Source organism: Dreissena polymorpha, chromosome 2, assembly GCF_020536995.1.
Source record: "Dreissena polymorpha isolate Duluth1 chromosome 2, UMN_Dpol_1.0, whole genome shotgun sequence".
Taxonomy (NCBI): domain Eukaryota; kingdom Metazoa; phylum Mollusca; class Bivalvia; order Myida; family Dreissenidae; genus Dreissena; species Dreissena polymorpha.
In genome coordinates, this window is record NC_068356.1 from 38,897,624 (window position 1) to 38,919,797 (window position 22,174).

A 22,174-nucleotide genomic window follows, 5' to 3' on the forward strand; every position below is an offset into this window, starting at 1 on the left:
TAAACATAGCAATTCAGAATATATAGAGTTAATGGATCCAGACGATTTAAACTTTCGCCCAATAGTCGCTGGAACTAACTGTGAAACAAGTCGTTTAAGTTCTTTATTGGATTTCTTGTTAAAACCGTTTGTAAAATATGTCAATAGCAATATTACAAATAACATAGATTTCCTAAAACATATACCTTCACAAGTTCCAGAGTCAAGTACATTAGTATCATTTGATGTAATTAATTTATATTCTAATATACCGCATACTCTTGGTTTAGAAGCTATTGATTATTGGCTTCAGAAATATCCAGATTCGGTTAATGAAAGGTTTTCGCAACGGTTTATATAAGAAGGCATAAAAATAATACTTGAAAATAATAACTTCAATTTTGATGATAAGTACTACAACCAATCTAAAGGAACTGCAATGGGTACTAAATTCGCGCCAACATACGCTACATTGGTAGTGGGATTTTTAGAACAAAAACTATATGCAAGAATTGGATCAATTTATAATGATGAATTTCTTTCTTTTATAAAAACATTTTGGAAAAGATTTCTAGACGATTGCTTTATTTTCTGGACAAAATTTCCCCATGAACTTCAAAACTTGTATACTATTTTAAACAACTTACATTCGGATATCAAGTTTACAATGCAAACAAGCACACTCGAGTTACCATTTCTTGTTATATTGATTATAAAAAACAATACTGAAATTAATACTGATATATATTACAAAGAAACTGATTCTAAACAATATCTTAATTTTACCTCGTGTCATAATAAACACACAAAGATAAATATTCCTTTCACTTTAGCGAAACGGATCTGCACCATAGTTTCGAATGATAAACTTAAACTAAAACGTTTAAATGAACTTAAGCATTCCCTTATTCAAAGAAAATAACCACAATCTATTATAAATACAGGTATTAAAAAAGCACTTTCCATCCCTAAACATGAATTACTTTCAAAATCAACACAAAAAGACAAGAGTAATATAATTCCATTTATTTCAACACAAAATCCAAAAAATAAAGAACTGTTTGGCGTATTAAAAAACAACATTGACATTTTACAAACAGACCCGGTTGGAATAAAATAATTTCAAATCAGAAGATAATAAAATGTAAGCGACAGCCACCTAATTTAAAACGTCTGTTAACCAAATCTTACTTTTCATCTCAAGAACCAAGAGTATCCAAATGTAATGACCCTAGATGCGCCCTGTGTGGTTATATTATTGAAGGGAATTATTTTGATTTTAATGGCAAAATGTTCAATATAAAAACTAATATGTCATGTGATATACAAAATGTGATTTATGTATTAGTATGCAATGGATGCAAACAATATTATATAGGCCAAACTGGCGATAAACTTAGAAAAAGGCGATCTGTCCATGAACAACAAATGCGAGACCCCTCAACAAGACAGATGCCTTTAAGTAAACATTTAGATGAATGTTCACATAATGAACCAAAATTTAAAATATTTCCATTTTATAAGCTATTTTCGAACAATATTTCAGCTAGGTTAGCAAAAGAACAACATTTTATACATGTATTTAAACCCAAATTAAATTTCATTTAATATTTATTGACGTTATGACGTCATAATTGATATGACGTTATCTCCATGACATTTTGACGTTGTAATATATATTATGCCCTGATGAGCTATGCGAAACGCGTTGGCTAAATCAATATATATTTAAAATCCCAGACACGTGTTTTTACTTTTAATATATAATATTCACAATCTTGATTAATTTTACTTATATAACTATATATATATATATATAGATATATATATATATATAGATATATATATATATATATATATATATATATATATATATATATATATATATAACTATATATAACTATATATATATATATATCTATATATATATATATATATATATATATATATATATATATATATATATATATCGTCTACTGAATGTAATAACTAGGGTAACTGACATTTTGTGAATTGTTCAGGAATGCATATTTTCAGACATTATCTAAAATACAGTAAGAGCACATACGTTATTTTTTGCGCTCAAAATATTTCAGTTTTGAAATTATGGTAACTGCTCCTTTCTTAATTTGTTTTTGTTTTAAAAAAGACATATCAATTTGGAGTTTTGTTTCGTTTTTAAGTGTTATTATAGACTAATACTAATCAGAAAATTTGAATATGGAAAAAGGTTTATTATTTTAATAAAACATTTTTTTGCTTCTCCTGAAAATTTCACAAAATGTCAGTTACACTACTTTTTACATTCAGAAAATGACATGTGTTTGTTATGTCAATTTCAAAAATTTGATAAAAACATTATTTTTACAAAAAAGGTTGACTTAATATCTTAACAGTTGATGTATTTCACCTTAATAAACACAAAAATGGAAAAAAGTAAAAATGTATAAAAATGTCAGTTACATGACTTTTTACATTCAGTAGGCGATATATATATATATATATATATATATATATATATATATATATATATATATATATATATATATATATATATATATATATATATAATTTATTTATTTATTTATATATTATTTTTTTCAACCTAAGAGGCTAAGTTTCGTAAGAAATAAATGGGATTGCAAACTTTTGCGCGTGGTAATGGTTTACAAAAATCAACTCGTCGGACAAATTCAAGAACGCAATGACACTTACCTAGTAAAGGCTAGTTTTCTGTCCGTCTATTTGAACAACCGTACAGTGCGCAAAATGCGTGCCTATGTATTGATGATATCGTGTGCCTAATTTCGATCAGGTGCCTAAGTTCGATCAGTTTTTTATGACGTATTTTCGAATACCAGCACTTACATCACGCGCCAGCCTTCCTGCGAAAACTCATAACAGAAGTCGTAATTCCATCAACCTCTCATAAAAATGCGGTTTAAACAGGTCTTTATGAATAACAGAGCTTAAATTATGTCAATTATCGGTACCTCATTTTTCATGCATTAATCGCACTTATATTCTTTAAACTACCATTAAATTCATAAAACATCCATCAAAATACTCTACTAAATTGCCAGGGACGCTGCAGTTTTCAGGGGAGGTAAGACAATTCTCCGTAAATAAGCGCTTTGTTTACCTGGGGCTCATAAGGGGACATTCATAAATTAGATCGACGCATTAATAGACGTCCAATTAAGACGTTTATCGTTAAATTTAAGCTCTTTACTGCAGCGCAATTGACACGAAAAACTGGCTTTTAGAAGGGGTGAGACATTCCTATGTCCACATTGTGTTTAGGAAAATATCGTATTATAATAAATGTAAATATGTTTGGTAATTTTACAAATGTGTGTTTATAAGTGTTTAATCTTCTTTTTTGTTACCTTCTTAATTGTTAGTTGTTGTTAATTTTAATAAATATTTAAGACACACATTACAATAATCTTCAAAATATATGAATAATTTTTCTTTTCTAAAAAAACAACAACATTAGAATGTGTCGCTCCTAGCCTAAGTATTCATGTGAGCAAATAACTATTTATCTACCCCATGTGAGCCTCTATTTGTGACGTCATGAAGACAGCTGGTCGAACTTAGGAGTGCTTCTCAGTGACGTATAGCATGTGGGGTAATAGATAGTTTTTAACCGTTAACGACCGTTTTGTTTGTTTATATTTCATTTTTTTTGCAGATTTGGAAATAGTTTTGAATACTCTGTCTAAATACCATAGCAAGTTTTCAGTAATCGTTGTTGATGTCGAGCATACGCAGAGACAAAGTTTAACGTGATCGAACTTTTATTAATGCGTACGCCGTTTCACTAAAATGTGCGCAAAAGTTTACGCTGCGTGTAAGTGTTGTTTAGCCTGTCAGGTGCGCGCGGACGCGTAAGAAAGTAATCGTCTGCAACAGTATCTACTGTAAAGCGAGATTATACGATTTTTTTACATCTGTTAAATTGTAATATATTGATAAAATGTGTTACAATAACACACAATAGGCAAACAAAATTATACATTGAAGATGAATTTCATAACATGCAGCAAAGACAAATTAGCGCCGCGAGCCGATTGTGACGAATGTATTTCCTACATATTTTTCCTACAATAACCGAAGCATTCGTCTTTTTAGTTAGTGTTCGTGTGTCGTATGAATAGATATCGTTGCAGGAATTTGAAATGGACCGTTAAACTTAATTTAGATTCACATCGTACATGCATGATTTACATGCTGGCGAATTCGACTGCACAGCCTTTTTCGATTGCTAGTACACATCCCCATAGCACAGATGTATAAATTCTGCTTCAATGGCTTCTTGTCCTTATAGTGATATTGCGGAAGATTATCAGTGGGTTAATACGTCTCTGACCCATATTGAAACAATTATTGGTCTAATTTGGACGAGCATTTCACGAATCTATATATGGTTTTGTTATGTAGTAATTTCATTCTCTCTTAACCTGTGTTTTACTTAAGTACCTCGGCATTACCATAGGCGAATGTAAAAAATATAAGGACTCCCTCTTTAATGACAACGTAGAATCATAAATCATCTGATAGAAACCATGTGCATTTGTAATTCATGGGAATAAAGGTATTTGTATTATAATCATACTGAAGACTATGTTTAATTTCATTTCTCAATGCTGTTGTAATATATGATTTTAGTTTGATGTAGCCTTCATTTTATACCATTTTTACTTCCGGAACGCTTGCGAAAACGAAACTGCATTACAAAATCAACATTAAAATTATGAAAACTAAGTAAGTATTTGTACTTGTGTGAGATTTACACTCACTTACAAAACAGTGCTTTCATTTATCAATTCTAGCTTTTGAATCTCCACTCAAATCACTATTTTTTAACTGAAGTTTTCAAGTTGTTCTTAAGTATGGAAGGCCGGAACTCCATACCTGTTGCATAAGCAATTTTCCCACAAGTTTTTCCAACTGACTTGTATCTCTCAATCTGCCAAGTGATGCTTTGTTTTGAATTTTTTAGCTATCAATTATCAATTGGCATTTTAATAACAGCATCTGCTGTTCTGCTGAAAGAAAATATTTGTCTTATGATCATTTAGTAAACAACAAATGCTATTTCACAAAATCATTTACATTTTACAGCAAACAAATTAGAAAAAAGTATCGTCACTTATTAAGACTGCATTAAGTACATTTTCATATTATATTAAGCATATCATGGGACCCCACTGTATCGCGGTACTTGTCGAAAATCTATTACTTGCTTGCAAAAAAGCCGATATACATTGTATTACCTAAAGTTAATATCCAATCCCTAAAAAAATCGTTATTTCACAAAACAAGCGCATTTATTTTACTTTGGTGTGAGAATTAGAGACGTACAAGCAGAAAGGTCATAACCTGTCAAATCGTCTGTAAAATCTAGGTCACTCCATTATATCGCGCTAATATTACAAAAGGAATAATTTTCAAGTATGGTGGGCAACAATTGCCATAAAAAATTTAATAGGGCACATTACATATTTTGTTATCATTATAAACAATGTAAATCACAATTTTATGAAAAATAAGATTTTTAATCAGTTTTAACTTTTACACAGAGAATTAATCTGTGTTTTCAATCATAAAACTGTAAACATGTTTATTCACAATGTGGACGCAGAAATTCAGTGTCCCTTCGTATTACTCTCACATTTGTACATAATTTCAAATGAGTCCAATGTGAAAATTTGTCACATTTTCCCCATGTAACCAATGTTATGTATGGGAATTTGTCAATGCCTGCAGGCTCAAAACTATTGCAAACGCAACATGATTCAGAGTCAGTCTCAATGTCCTCATCGCTGTTCGCATACTCAGGACTCAAAATGGGCACCTGTTGTTTGCTGAGTCCAGATGTACTTGGTATAGGTCCCTTTTGTGTCTCCTTTTCTTTAACTTCAGGATCACGATCGACTGCTGATTTTTTGGCTGCAGCTGTTAGCTGCTGAACATTCTTTTCGTCCATCATGTTGCTTGTTACTTTAAATGGAGGCACAAATCTTTTAGGCTTGGGCTTAAGTGCCTGAGTGATTGTCTCTTTGGAAAAGAAATCAACAGCTGGATATTCAGAAGCTTGTTTTGCATCACCAGCATTCTGCATCAGGTTTGGTATTCCTTCACTTGGTGTTGTTGATTCCATGGTTATATCCGATTTATCAAAGATTGTAGATGGTGCTATCTGGGAGTCATTAATTGCTAATTTGTTGTATGGTGATATTCCAGTCTTCTTGAATGCTGATATTAAATTTTCTGGACAAAGTGCTTACAGATATGGCTTTGCTGTAAGTTGGGCAATATTGTATTTGGTGATGTTCAAGCCAGGATTTAACTTCATGAAGTGCTGACACTCTTGATAGTACACTTCAACACCGTTATTTCGAACACCGATAATCCGAAGTCACCGTTATTTCGAAGTATTTTTAGAGTCCCGATATTGGTTCTTCTTTGTTTAATGTAAAATTTCATTGTTAATCCGAACTTCAATAAACCGAAGAAATCGTTAATTCGAAGTGATTCAGTCGGTCCCAACACTATAATTCACACCTTATTAACAATCTTTAATCCGAAGTCAAAACTGCAAAATACTGAGCTTAATTTCACACCTTTGTTGTGGCTCGTCAAAAGCCGATATAATTACACCTTTGTCGTCTGCACGAATGCCGGTGTTCATAGAGACATCGCGTATGGTTAAAAAAGTGTTAATTAATTTCCGAAAATGTATTAATATGTATGTATGTCCGATAATTTGTGCTATTCATTATATTTTATATGCTCTGTAATAAGACAAAAATAAAAAACAACAAAAAAATCGTTTTATTCCTCCGTTTGTTACAAGTGGAAATCTATTGCTATCTGACAAGTTTACGCTTTTCAGTAAGCGTGTAACCGAACCATGTAAATTCCAGAACGTTTCATTTTTTACAGAATCAAAGAAGTCTTCTGTCAAATGTTTATTTCGAATTATCGTTAATCCGAAGTTGTTTTAACGGTCCCAACGACTACGAAATAACGGTGTTGAAGTGTATATGTTTTTGAAGGGCCCAAAAATGCCTACATCCAGGGGCTGGGTTACATGACTTGAGTGTGGAGGCAGAACAAAAAGGATCTTTTGCCCATTCAGCCAATGTTAATGAAATGTGTGAGCGGTGACCATCGTACAATATGAGTGTGGGATGTTCGCTGTCTGTAGGAACATAGACAATGAAATGTTTCGTCAGATAGTTCAGAAACACTGATGTATTGGACCATCCAGACTTCGACATCTCCCCTGCTGACCCTGGACATGCTCCATTCAAAAATTCATCATTCCAGCGTTGTCCTGGGAAGACATAATATGGTGGAACACTTTGACCAGCAGCATTACCAGCTGCTATGATGGTTACTGTGGATGATCTTGCAGAGGTTATATTTTGTGGCACAGTGTCCTTTTTGCAGATGATTTTTGGTGGGGTGTGTTCACTGTTGACACCAGATTCATCGATATTGAATATCTTCTGAGGTTTATCTATTATTTTGTTCTCTGTTAGTACATTGAAAAGTTCATCATAGTATTTATTTATTGTTTCTCTTGATGTTTTCGCTCTTGAAAGATCCAGTTTTTGAGGTTTTGATGACTTCAGTTCCGGCCAGCGTTTGCAAAATCCATAAAACCAGTTGTCACTAAGGCATTTTTGGTCCGGCTTCATTTTCTTTCCCAAAGACTCAGCATAATCTCTCCCCATATATTGTACTGATTTCTTGGTGTACCCAAATCCAATTTCAGCCATATAGGTCACGTGGTCGTACAACTTTTTTTCTTCCTCTATTGTGAAAATGGTCTCGTGACCAACTTTTGCCTCAACATCAACGCAACCTTTAATTCTATCCCTAAGGGTTGTTTCTGGTACAGCGAACATCCTTGAGGCTCAGTACGCAGAAACACCACCCAAAGTGGCCTCAAACGCCCTCTGTAGATTTTCTCTGTCATACAAGAGACGCTGTTTTTTTTGGTTGAGATTCCTGAAAAAGAGAACAAAATTATAAGTTCAAATTCTCTTACATTGTCATGCAAGCAAAAATCAATTCTAAAATTTGCATTTGCAAATATTTGCTTAAATTTGCACATAATTTTAAAATATTTGACAACAATACGCTTCCGTAGATTTTTTATTCAACAGCGGAAGTGACGTGCCTGTCAATCTTTACAGACGACCGCAAACTGTCAAAAGTATTTTTAAGAAAGTTAACACTTTTTAAGACAAAATCTGCAAGAAAATGATGAAATCATACCCCAGATACCCCACTATTATCCCCGGAAAAGAAACCTTCTCAACACCTTATTATTTGTTTACTCGAAGCGGACCGGTTTTATAATATCAAAGGCAATTACCGCTGTCAGACGCTTTAACCGCAAAATAGACGGACAAATGATCTTCTGTGTTTTTAATTTTCGCGACTCGAGACGACTGACGCGTGACCGATCATTTCAGGTCAAACATGAATTTCGGAGTTGAATGTAGTTGCCGTTGGCCGTAATGTACAGGTGGCCGTTATTTTCAAGTGTAATATAGAGTGTTTTTCGTCGGGGGGATTCCAGACTGACTGTTGTCTGCAGGCGACCGTTATTTTAAGGTGGCCCTTAGGTCAGTTTCGACTGTACTATTTAAATGCGGCTATATTGGCGGTCAACTTAAATTGCGCAAATTCTAAACAATGCTATTGGAGATAATGTTTGTGTTATAAAGTCAGTTTTCCAGCAAAATAAGAGAATATATTGCGATTCCAGTTGTATTTCAGTGTATAAACAAATTGTATACATTAGTTTTTACAATTCAGTTGATGCACAAAACTCACACTTACACTTAAAGGATATGCTTATATAATCTTGAATGTTGTACCTCGTATCATTTTGAAGTAATATGATTATTTGAACGAACCATTTTATCTCAAAGATGATAGACGAACATTTAAGTGGCTTTAAAATGAAGTGTTGAAACTCTAGGACTTGGTCAAAAGCAATTGCATATTTTCTCGCTACTAAAGTTTACGCGTATGCATTTACAAATATTATTTTAAGTAACAGTTTCGTCTACTGTGCCCATTCAATTATAAACACTTGCAAACGTCGATATTTTTACACCGCCATAATGATGCATTATACAGTACTTAAATATTTAAGAACCATAAACGTTTAATATTCGTTTTCAATATCACTATTGATTTAAGAACGAGTGATTTGTAATGTTATGATTTTCAAAATTATGCAAGTTTGTTTTTCTTTTTGTTTTTCAGGTTTTGTTAGATAAGGTCTAAAATGATCGACCCTGAAGGAACCAAAACAATTGAAGGAGGAGATGGTGGTGGAATTGAGCCCACAGCCAGTGAGGTTGCTCGTGATTTGCAGATAGTTGAAGAAAGCATAAAGGATGAGAAGGTAAAAAAAGACTTACAAGACATAATTTCAAAAATATCTCGTGGATCAGTTCAGGAGAGAAGCCATCATATTTTGACTGAGAATTTAAAAAGTTTTGCTACTAACCTTGGATCAAGTGTGCACTTTTCGTTAGGTCAGACCAAGCAGATCATTAAAACTATTATTGTGCTGTGGAAAACGCCTTCTATAGCAAAACATGTGATGAAGAAGGTTTACAATGAGGATATTGGTGATGCAACAGACGTTCCCAATGATGTTAAAAACATGGATGAAAAGGCCATTGAGATTTATTCGAAAGCTCTTAAAGATGGGGTAGAGGAAATAAAGAATATTCGACTGATGGTTTTGGGCATGTTTGGTGTCGGAAAAACTTCTCTTGTTAACAATATGATTAAGGACTTTAGAGACAAAAACATAGTACCGCAAAGCACCGAAGGCATTGACTTGCACAGATGCCAGCTTATGGAAAATGGCGATTGGTGCTTAGATGACGAACATAAATTGACTAAATACCAATCTAGATTTAAAAAGGGATACAGTGAAATAACAATTCCGCCATTGTCAAATATGAGTGTTCGCGATGACTCTGATATAAAGCTTATGAAAGATAATCATGTTGCTAGCAACATTCCTGTAACTCAAAGTGATACACGATCATTGGAAACGATTGCGAAAAGTGTTAAAGAACACATTGAACAGGAAATTGTACGAACCGTATTACCAATTGTTGAGGTACAAACGATTAGACAACAAGACATAAAACAAGTTTCTTTAAAATCAAAGACAAATACAACTGTTTCTGTTTGGGATTTTGCAGGTCAAACACTCTACTATTCTACTCATCAGTTTTTCTTAAATAAAAGGTCTATATATTTAGTTTTGATGGATATGACAAAAGGTTTAGATGATCCTGTAAAGGAAGACGATGAGGCAAGTGGAATCTGGTGTGGTTTGATGAAGGATTGCAAATATTTAGAGGTCTTTAAATTTTGGCTTAATGCAATCCACATGTATAGCGGCCACCAGTCATCCACTGAAAAAATGAAGCCAAGTATAATTTTAGTTGGCACTCGCAAAGATGAAATGACGGGAAACAACGATGAAAAAGAAATGAAAAGTGATAAGTATTTTCAGGAGGCACTGCGGAGGGCTTTTGGTGAGGGTTCGCCAATATTACAGCATATTCATAAACGGAAATTCTTGGTGGATAATTTGTCTAAGGGAGATCCAGTTTTTAATCAGTTACGAATGGAGATTCTTGGCTTAGCTCAGAAGCAAGACTATTGGGGTGAAAAAAGTCCCCTGCGATGGATTCCATTAGAAAAAAAATTGGATGCATTGAGAGATGAACAAAAACAGCTTCTGAAAATGGAAGACATAGAACAAGCAAATGAATCAAATGCACACCCACTGGCTGTGGATGAACTAAAATTGTTTTTGGAGATTCAGCACAAACATGGGAACATACTATATTTCAACACAGATACACTCAAAAATCTGATTGTTCTTGCTCCGCAGTGGATCATTCAAGCGTTCAAGCGCTTTATAACGCATATAATGCATACAAACCCATTGAATTTGGATGCATGGAATGATTATATGGATCTTGCTATTCTTAAACATGAGGTTTTCACTGAAATAATGGACAGCAGTGAAAAAACTATAAGTGACAACAGAGATGATGTAATTAAGTATATGGAACATCTTGATGTGATGGCAAAGCCACTGAAATTAGAGGAAGTCAAAGAAGCCGAATGTACGGCTGCCGATCACCAAACAGAAGAAGATAAAACGGAACCAGTTGTGCATGGACATACCAAATATCTTGACTTCCATATTGTTCCTTGTCGACTAAAGAAACCACCACCTCCCATATCCAAATTCACTTCACGCCCCGAACCCTTCAGAAACACACAAGTCTTATGCTTTGTTTTTTGTGAAAAATTTATGCCTCCGTCGTTCTTCCACAGACTTGTTGCTGTGTGTATTCGCACTTGGCCTATCAGCAAAGCGGAAAACAAAAACCAGTTATACAACGGGCTTGCTGTTTTTGTCCTTCGTCCCGCATACACTTTGACAATCTGGTACGAGGACCACATCATTTATGCAAGAATATCGTCTTGTTCAAAGAAACACGTTTCAGACATTGATGTTACATTATGTCAAGACGTTCGGCACACTCTTCGGATTAGTTTGCTTAACTTTATAGGCCAATCTGTAGAAAATCCTAGGACTGCTACAGCATTTGAGGAGTACATTCAATGTCCATCCATGCAAACGTTTTCACATAATAAAGGCATACTTTGAGTGAAAGAGTTCATGTATGAAAATGAGTTAAACTGCGAATCATGTGCTGAACTCCATACAGTGGAACGAGCAGAGGCTTTACAATATTGGTTCAAAAACGAATTAGAACAAGCAGACAAAAATGATGATGCTTTAAATAGACCAGCGCAAGACAGTGATCTATTGCACGTTGCTAAATCCGTTGATGATGAATTCTGGATGCTGGGACGTGAACTTGGTTTTAATGATAAGCGAATGAACGAGTTATATGCTGAATGTGGACACGTTCAGTATAGATTCGTTAACAGGTATTTGTCAGAATGGAGGGAAAGCTATCGAGGACAAGCAACTGTACAACGGCTTAATAGAGCCATTAATGCTGCGCGATTGTCCTGCTCTAAGAAGACCAAAAAAACTGTCCTCTTTTGAGTATCTATAGCTTTGTTAACAATTCGGCGCATAACTTTTGCATTTTAAGTGTGTCGTATTATATATTGTAATAAATAGTGTGACAAATTGATATATTCTTTTGTTAAAGTTGTTAGAAGAAGAAAAAACATTTGTTTTTTTTACGAATGCATTACACATTTCTTCCTGAACAATTACAATGACAATTAAATTGCGTGTATAAGTTTATTTCGCAAATCCATATTGTTTTTTAGCTCATCTATTTTTTGACAAAAAAATGAGCTACATGTATTGTCATCACCTTGGCGTCATCGTCCGGTTTTGTGTTTAGGTCCACTTTTCTCATAAAGTATCAAAGCTATTGCATTCAAACTTGGTACACTTACTTACTATCATGAGGGGACCGGGCAGGCAAAGTTAGATAACTCTGGCGTGCATTTTGACAGAATTATGTGCCCTTTTTATACTTAGAAAATTGAAAATTTGGTTGCGACACTTACTTACTATCAAAAGGGGACTGTGCATGCAAACTTATGTAACTCTGACTGGCATTTTGACAGAATTATGGCCCCTTTATACCTTAAGTTTTGTGTTTTGGTTCATTTTACTCCTTAAGTATCATAGCTATTGCTTTCATACTTGGAACACTCGCAAACTATCATAAGAGGACTGTACAGGACAAGTTGCATAACTCTGGTTGTCATTTTGACGGAATTATGGCCCTTTTTTACTTAAATTTTGTGTTTACATCAACTTTACTTCTAAAATATCAAGGCTATTGCTTTCAAACTTCAAATACTTTTATACTATCATGAGGGTACTGTACCTTGCAAGTTGAATTTTACCTTGACTTTTGAATGACCTCAACTCTCAAGGTAAAATAATTAAATTTTGCTAAAATTGCCATGATTTCGTTATGTATGATCAGATTTATTTGATACTTTGACAAAACAACTCTTACCTGACATACTACAATAGACTCCACCCAAACCATCCCCCATGCCTCCCAGAATCCCCCCCCCCAAAAGTATTTTTTTATTTTTCCAATTTTTCTGAAAGATCATCTTATAAATGACCACACCCTCACACTATACACCCCCCCCCAGACCCCCCCCCCCCCCCAAAAAAAAATTTGAAACATGGTTAAAAAAAATTAAAAAATTAACTTTTATTATTAGCTCATCTATTTTTCGAAAAAAAAATTATGAGCTATTGTCATCACCTTGGCGTCGGCGTTGGCGTCGGCGTCCTGTTAAGTTTTGCGTTTAGGTCCACTTTTCTCAGAAAGTATCATTGCTATTGCATTCAAACTTGGTACACTTACTAACTATCATGATGGGACTGGGCAGGCAAAGTCAGATAACTCTGGCGTGCATTTTGACAGAATTATGTGCCCTTTTTATACTAAGAAAATTGAAAATTTTGGTTAAGTTTTGTGTTTAGGTCCATTTTATTCCTTAAGTATCAAAGCTATTGCTTTCATACTTGCAACACTTACTAACTATCATGAGGGGACTGGGCAGGTAAAGTTAGATAACTCTGGCGTGCATTTTAACAGAATTATGTGCCCTTTTTATACTTAGAAAATTGAAAATTTGGTTGAGTTTTGTGTTTAGGTCCACTTTATTCCTACAGTATCAAAGCTATTGCTTTCATACTTGCAACACTTATTAACAATTATAAGGGGACTGTGCAGGCAAAGTTATGTAACTCTGACTGGCATTTGGACGTAATTGTGGGCCCTTTATACTTAGAAAATTGAAAATTTGGTTAAGTTTTGTGTTTTGGTCCCCTTTACCCCTAAAGTATCATAGATATTGCTTTCATACTTGGAACACTCGCAAACTATCATGAGGGGACAGTTAAAGGACAAGTTGCATAACTCTGGTTGTCATTTTTATGGAATTATGGCCCTTTTTTGACTTAGTAACTTTGAATATATGGTTAAATTTTGTGTTTCAATCCACTTTACTTCTAAAGTATCAAGGCTATTGCTTTCAAACTTCAAATACTTTCATGCTATCATGAGGTTACTGTACCTGGCAAGTTGAATTTTACCTTGACCTTTGAATGACCTTGACTCTCAAGGTAAAATTATTAAATTTTGCTAAAATTGCCATAAATTCTTTATTTATGATTAGATTTGATTGATACTTTGACAAAACTACTCTTACCTGACATACCACAATAGACTCCACCTAAACCATCCCCCGTGCCTTCCCCCCCCCCCCCCCGAATTATCTCCCCCCCCCCCCCCCCCCTTATTTTTTTTTAAGATCACCCAAGAATCCCCTCCCCCCCTCCCACCCCCCGAAATTTTTTTTTTCACATTTTTTCGCATTTTTGGAAGATAATGTAATAAATGTCCACACCCCCACACTATACACCCCTCTTCACTCCACCTCTCCCTCCTTTGTGATTTAAATTGAGAGTCCCTTCACCTTTAAAAAGAAAATAGATCAGCGGTCTGCACCCGCAAGGCGGTGCTCTTGTTTTATTTTTGAAAGACCGTCCAACTATCCCACCCAAGAATCCCCCCCCCCCCAAAAAAAAATAAATATATTTTTTAGTATTTTTGTTTGCATTTTTATTTCTTATTTTTGGAAGAAAATGTAATTAATGACCACACCCCCACACTATACACCCCTCTCCACCCTACCCCTCCATCTTTTTTGATTGAAGTATTGAGAAAGGTCCCTTCACCTTTAAAAAGAAAAATAGATGAGCGGTCTGCACCTGCAAGTGGATCTCTTGTTGAATAGTACATTTTATTGTTGAAATAAAAACAATATTAAAATACCAAAAACATAATTTTATATTCTTAGTGTAACATTATCATTTTCGCCAATCTGTTTACGTTTTGTTTCCTTTTGTGTCAAATTGCGGTTTATTGACTGTATGATTAATAATGGAAAAACTGCATGTTCATGATACGCATTGAAATTAAGTATGATTATTTTATGGTTTTTGTATTTGTAAATTTCATTTTGTGTAAATTGGTAATATGAATATTTGTCTAAAGATATCATTCACATATACTTGTATTTGTTAAAAGCCTTTGGTTACGTTCACAAAAATAATCCTTTAGTACATTTATGTGAACTAGTCAACAAAGGGGTTTAACTAACAGTTGACGATTTTTAAATGTGCTTCACTCGAACTTGGAGGGAGTGTAAAAACTGTAGTTTTACACTATCTTTATGATACTGACGAAACATTTGCAAATATATCCAGCTCAATGAATTATATTTATAAACAACACCATTTTAGGAATGAATAGGGGAGTTGTGTGATGAGAAAATTGACAAGTACTGTTTTGAATTCATTCATACAACAAACATTTTCTGCTTGATGTTTACTTTTTCGAAAATATGTTCTTTAAATACTAATGTAACTACCCTATGTCCAATATTTTCAAAGTATTTCTTTTTACCTGATCCATATTCCAAGAACGTTTGTGATTATTTTTTAAACAACCATATAATGCAAAAATGGTATGCCCACAATGTATAGCTGGATGTCTTATAAATATTTACTTGTAAATTAATGACTTAATATTGATGGCACTTGGTCAAAATGCATATCTTAACAATATCAAGACCAACTTTGATTCTGGGTCTGTGCGCCCAAAACCTAGGTCACTAGGTCAAACCTTATAAACAAAAATCTTATAAAAACCTCGCTATCTCTTGAGAGGCCACATATATGACCCATTCTCTTTGAAACTTTGACAGAATGCATTTATATCTATGTAAGAAAATCTCTCTTGTTATTCTATGTGCGACATTTATGACACATTTCTTGAGAAACTTGACCAGAATGTATACCTTGCAATGCATAAGCCGATTTTAAATCTCTGTTAAGTTTGTCTAAAATCGAGTTCAAGCCACACATTTGTTAAACCTTGTTACCTTTGTAGAAGCCACATTAAATATTCCAGATCTATGAAACGTTTTTAGAAGGTTTATTTTATCAATTTTTAGTCGAGTTTGTATGGGTGTTATATGTCTAAATCTTAATGACCATATCTAATCTTAAAGACCCCACTCTAGAAGCAACATTTATGACTCAATGGTGATGAAACATCTTTTGTATTTTTCAATGTCAATCTTCATAATATGTGAGTCAAATTGAGTCAAAAGTTGAACTTATGTCAGTCCTTTATGGTCTGAATGCTCTTCTCTTTATCTTGTGTTCCACGTAACTCAAACACTATTACAGTTAGATCCTTAAAAAACAAACATACTTATACCAGCTTGAAAACTTGCGTATCTGCGAAGTTTTGTTTATTTTTCCCGACTTAAATAGTTTTTAGACAAAGGCAGATTGATAGGACATCGGTGTCTTACAGACAGATGTCTAGTTTATATGATGTGTGTAAAATGTTTGTTATTTACGCTCATACAATCCGGTTTATTTGGTTTGTTTAAAGTTTTAATATTTGTTCTGAGATAATCATGTATGTTCCTATACACACCATTGACTATACTATTGATTTATTGTTACCAATATTATAGTGAATATATAATGTGCATAACAGAAAAAAAAGAAAAAATATATATATAAAAAAAGGAAATGTAAAAAATATCATTATTTTGATTCACCTTTAAGATACTGCTTGCTTATTTTTGTACATTGAAAAGTAAAGTATAACCCGTTTCGATAGTGTTGATCATAATGTATAATTTTTTTCTTATGTCATTTCACATCATACTTGTCCATTATTTGGCAAAGTAGAATATTGAGGGAACGAATCAGCTATGTTTTTCATAAGAACTTTATAAAACGCTATCTTTATCAAGCGGAGCGTTACGAGCGAAATTCGAATAAATGATAATTGGTTCCCAAGCTTGCACAAAATTTGTATATCTTACAGGAATATATGTATACAACAAACATACAAGTTGTTATGTGTATGTTTGAATTGTTAATAATGAAATAATATCTGCTTCAAAGGTGGTTTTTGTTAGAAATGTATATAATCTCATGATTTAAAAAATTATTTTACTCGTAACATAAATTAATGTAATTTGTCTCCACAAATTAAGTTAAATAAGCGGATTAATAACTCACGCTATCGGTGTGCTAGTAATCTTGTTGGTTGTTTGTTTGCTTTTTTGTTTGTCGGTTGGTTTTGATAAAATGGCGTATGTTTGCGAACAACTTATTTCTCAAGCGATTCTCAAGTTCCTGAGTTATGTAGCCTTGAACGGTGCCGTTGTCATGCATGAACTGGTTTAAGAGTATGTAGCGAACTTCTCCTGCATGTATTAAGCTATTGATCAATTTAGAGGTGCATGATTTCTTTGTTATGCCTAGTGATGTACACGTAAATGAGTAATATGTCATTGGTCTGTGAATCGAACATTTACATTTTTATAGGGATTGACTTTACACTTGAAATATTTTATCACCATAAGATGTTTCATTATGTATAATGTTTTTTTATTATTATTATTTTTATGTCCCCAACTATAGTAGTGGGGGACATATTGTTTTTGCCCTGTCTGTTGGTCTGTCTGTTGGTCTGTCTGTTTGCGCCAACTTTAACATTTTGCAATAACTTTTGCTATATTGAAGATAGCAACTTCATATTTGGCATGCATGCGTATCTCATGAAGCTGCACATTTTGAGTGGTGAAAGGTCAAGGATATCCTTCAAGGTCAGAGGTCAAATATATGTGGCCAAAATCGCTCATTGTATGAATACTTTTGCAATATTGAAGATAGCAACTTGATATTTGGCATGCATGTGTATCTCATGGAGCTGCACATTTTGAGTGGTGAAAGGTCAAGGTCAAGGTCATTCTTCAAGGTCAGAGGTTAATTATATGTGGCCAAAATCGCTCATTTTATAAATACTTTTGCAATATTGAAGATAGCAACTTGATATTTGGCATGCATGTGCCTCTCATGGAGCTGCACATTTTGAGTGGTGAAAGGTCAAGGTCAAGGTCTTCCTTCAAGGTCAGAGGTCAAATATATGTGGCCCAAATCGCTTATTTTATGAATACTTTTGCAATATTGAAGATAGCAACTTGATATTTGGCATGCATGTGTATCTCATGGAGCTGCACATTTTGAGAGGTGAAAGGTCAAGGTCAAGGTCATCCTTCACAAGGTCAAGATCATCCTACAATGTCAAACATCATATAGGGGGACATTGTGTTTCACAAACACATCTTGTTTAATTTCTGTATTTGTTCTTATTATATATCGTAAATTCTTACTCTTTATAACTTTTATAAACATAATAAATATCGAGATTGTTTGGCAACAATAATCAGTAGTACCAAATAGTAAATCAGTAATATTGCTGTATTATTACACATGCCAAATTTAAACATGTAAACGCGTTTCATTTTTATATGAATTTTCTTTTGTTTATCTTCAAATAATATTTCACTAAAGCAATACACTATTTTATGCTTATTATGCCCCCCTTCGAAGAAGAGGGGGTATATTGCTTTGCACATGTCGGTCGGTCCGTCCACCAGGTGGTTTCCGGATGATCACTCAAGAATGCTTTGGTCTAGGATCATGAAACTTCATAGGTACATTGATCATGACTCGCAGATGACCCCTACGGATTTTGAGGTCACTAGGTCAAAGGTCAAGGTCACTGTGATCCGAAATAGTAAAATGGTTTCCGGATGATAACTCAAAAACGCTTATGCCTAGGATCATGAAACTTGATAGGTAGATTGATCATGACTCGCAGATGACCCCTATTGATTTTCAGGTCACTAGGTCAAAGGTCAAGGTCACGGTGACCCGAAATAGTAAAATGGTTTCCAGATGATAACTCAAGAACGCTTATGCCTAGGATTATGAAACTTGACAGGTCAATTGATCATGACTCGCAGATGACCCCTTTTGATTTTGAGGTCACTGGGTCAAAGGTCAAGGTCACTGTGACCCAAAATAGTAAAATGGTTTCCGGATGAAGACTCAAGAACGCTTATGCCTAGGATCATGAAACTTAATAGGTAGATTGATCATGACTCGCAGATGACCCCTATTGATTTTCAGGTCACTAGGTCAAAGGTCAAGGTCACGGTGACCCGAAATAGTAAAATGGTTTCCGGACGATAACTCAAGAACGCTTATGCCTAGGATCATGAAACTTGATAGGTAGATTGACCATGACTCGCAGATGGCCCCTAATGATTTTCAGGTCACTAGGTCAAAGGTCAAGGTCACGGTGACCCAAAATAGTAAAATGGTTGCCGGATGATAACTCAAGAACGCTTATGCCTAGGATCATGAAACTTGATAGGTAGATTGATCATGACTAGCAGATGACCCCTATTGATTTTCAGGTCACTAGGTCAAAGGTCAAGGTCACGGTGACCCGAAATAAAGTAAAATGGTTTCCGGATGATAACTCAAGAACGCTTATGCCTAGGATTATGAAACTTGACTGGTCAATTGATCATGACTCGCAGATGACCCCTTTTGATTTTGAGGTCACTGGGTCAAAGGTCAAGGTCACTGTGACCCAAAATAGTAAAATGGTTTCTGGATGATAACTCAAGAACGCTTATGCCTAGGATCATGAAACTTAATAGGTAGATTGATCATGACTCGCAGATGACCCCTATTGATTTTCAGGTCACTAGGTCAAAGGTCATGGTCACGGTGACCCGAAATAGTAAAATGGTTTCCGGATGATAACTCAAGAACGCTTATGCCTAGGATCATGAAACTTGATAGGTAGATTGACCATGACTTGCAGATGGCCCCTAATGATTTTCAGGTCACTAGGTCAAAGGTCAAGGTCACAGTGACCCGAAATAGTAAAATGGTTGCCGGATGATAACTCAAGAATGCTTATGCCTAGGATCATGAAACTTGAAAGGTAGATTGATCATGACTCGCAGATGACCCCTATTGATTTTCAGGTCACAAGCTCAAGGTCACGGTGATTCGAAATAGTAAAATGGTTTCCAGATGATAACTCAAGAACTTTTATGCCTAGGCTCATGAAACTTGATAGGTAGTTTGATAATGACTGGCAGATGACCCGCATTTATTTTCAGGTCACTAGGTCAAAGGTCAAGGTCACGGTGACCCGAAATAGTAAAATGGTTTCTGGATGATAACTCAAAAATGCTTATGCCTAGGATCATGAAACTTTAAAGGTAGATTGATCATGACTTGCAGATGAGCCCTTTTGATTTTGAGGTCACTCGGTCAAAGGTCAAGGTCACGTCAACGTAAATAGTAAAATGCTTTCCGGATAATAACTCAAGAACGCTTATGCCTAGGATCATAAAACTTGATAGGTTCATTGATCATGACTCGCAGATGACCTCTATCGATTTTTAGGTCACTAGGTCAAAGGTCAAGGTCACAGTGACCTGAAATAGTAAAATGGTTTCCCGATGATAACTCAAGAAAGCTTATGGCTAGGATCATGAAACTTCATAGGTACATTGATCATGACTCGCAGATGACCCCTATTGATTTTCGGGTCACTAGGTCAAAGGTCAAGGTCACAGTGACAAAAAACATATAAACAAAATGGCTGTCACTACAACTGAGAGCCCATATGGGGGGCATGCATGTTTTACAAACAGCCCTTGTTAGATTATTTTGTTTGATTTATTTTAGGTACAGTGTTTTCATGTTGTCATTTATGCAGCTGTGTAAACATTTTTAAATACTTCTTGTATTTGTTTACAAGATGATAGTTATTGAAAAGTAGTGTGTCATGTTGTGTGAGGTGTGTGCTTTGTATAGACTTGTAAATAATTTACCTTTTTATGCCCCCTTCAAAGAAGAGGGGGTTTATTGTTTTGAACATGTCGGTCGGTCCGTCCACCAAATGGTTTCCAGATGATTACTCAAGGACGCTTAGACCTGGGATCAGGAAAGTTCATATGTACATTGATAATGACTTGCAGATGAACCCTATTGATTTTCAGGTCACTATGTCAAAGTTCAGGGTCACAGTGACTCGAAATAGTAAAATAGTTTTCGGATGATAACTCAGGAACACTTAAGCCTCAGGAATGTTCATAGGCACATTGGTCATGACTGACAGATGACCCCTGTTGATTTTCAGATCACTAGGTCAAAGTTCAAGGTCACATTGACTCGAAGCAGTTAAATGGTTTCCGGATGATAACTCAAAAATGCTTAAGTCTGGGATAAGGAAAGTTCATAGGGACATTGGTCATGACCGGCAGATGACCCATATTGACTTTCATGTAACTAGGTCAAAGGTCAAGGTCACAGTGACTTGAAACAATGAAATGGTTTCCGGATGATTACTGACGAATGTTTAGGGTAAGGATCAGAAAAGTTCATGGGGATTTCGGTCATGACCGACAGATGACCTGTAATGATTTTCAGGACTCTAGGTCAAAGTTCAAGATCATAGTGACCTGAAGCAGTAAAAGGGTTTCCGGATACTAACTCAAGAAGGCTAAGGCCTGGTTATATTCTAACTCTAACGTATTCACACAATGGCTGTCACTACAACTGACAGCCCATTTTGGGGGCATGCGTGTTTTACAAACAGCCCTTGTTGTTTCCTAGATTCAAGGATAAAAATTAGGCTTTTAAAAGCTCGCATAAATTCTACATAGATTCGCTCACTCAATTAAATGGTTATGGTTAGCTGTCAAAAGCATCTACATCTAATAGAGAACTATATTTAAAGAGCTCACTCAATTTTATGTGAAAGGTTTTTAGCTGTCCTATCTATAAAAAAATAGAGAACCATATTAAAAAGAAAACGTTCATAAACCGTATATTGCGTTGAAAATTAGATGTTTGAATCGATTTAGAACACTTTCGGTCCCGTAATTTGAGTTCTTGGCCTTAAACGAACACCAGACCCAGTTGTTTACATATGACATATACATCTCACACTAAACTGAGAATTAAGACCCTATGTTTTGATTCCGTCCACGGATTTTCGGACACACTACGCCAGGCATGGACGGACGAAGAAGCTTCTTACTTGTCCATTTAAACCAATTTATGTACACAGTTGTACACGTGGATATATTTAAATTATGTTCTTTTAACGCTGGTAGTAAATATACA

At 34.8% G+C, this 22,174-nt stretch overlaps 2 protein-coding genes across 4 annotated transcripts in view; both read left to right on the forward strand.

Annotated features, from left to right (window-relative positions):
• Positions 1 to 12,604, forward strand: part of LOC127866672 (uncharacterized) — a 100,066-nt gene extending 87,462 nt beyond the window's left edge. For 2 of the 3 annotated variants that reach the window (XM_052407409.1, XM_052407408.1), the window contains exon 2: positions 9,280 to 12,604. In XM_052407409.1, coding sequence (XP_052263369.1) covers positions 9,302 to 11,728 — 2,427 coding nt within the window. In that variant the 5' untranslated portion in view covers positions 9,280 to 9,301 and the 3' untranslated portion in view covers positions 11,729 to 12,604. Of the gene's footprint in view, positions 1 to 4,679; positions 4,750 to 9,279 lie in introns of those variants that run through there. The other variant, XM_052407407.1, reaches the window with a different exon arrangement.
• LOC127866665 (uncharacterized) overlaps positions 1 to 22,174 on the forward strand; it is a 164,845-nt gene that overhangs the window by 17,051 nt on the left and 125,620 nt on the right. The window lies entirely within an intron of this gene.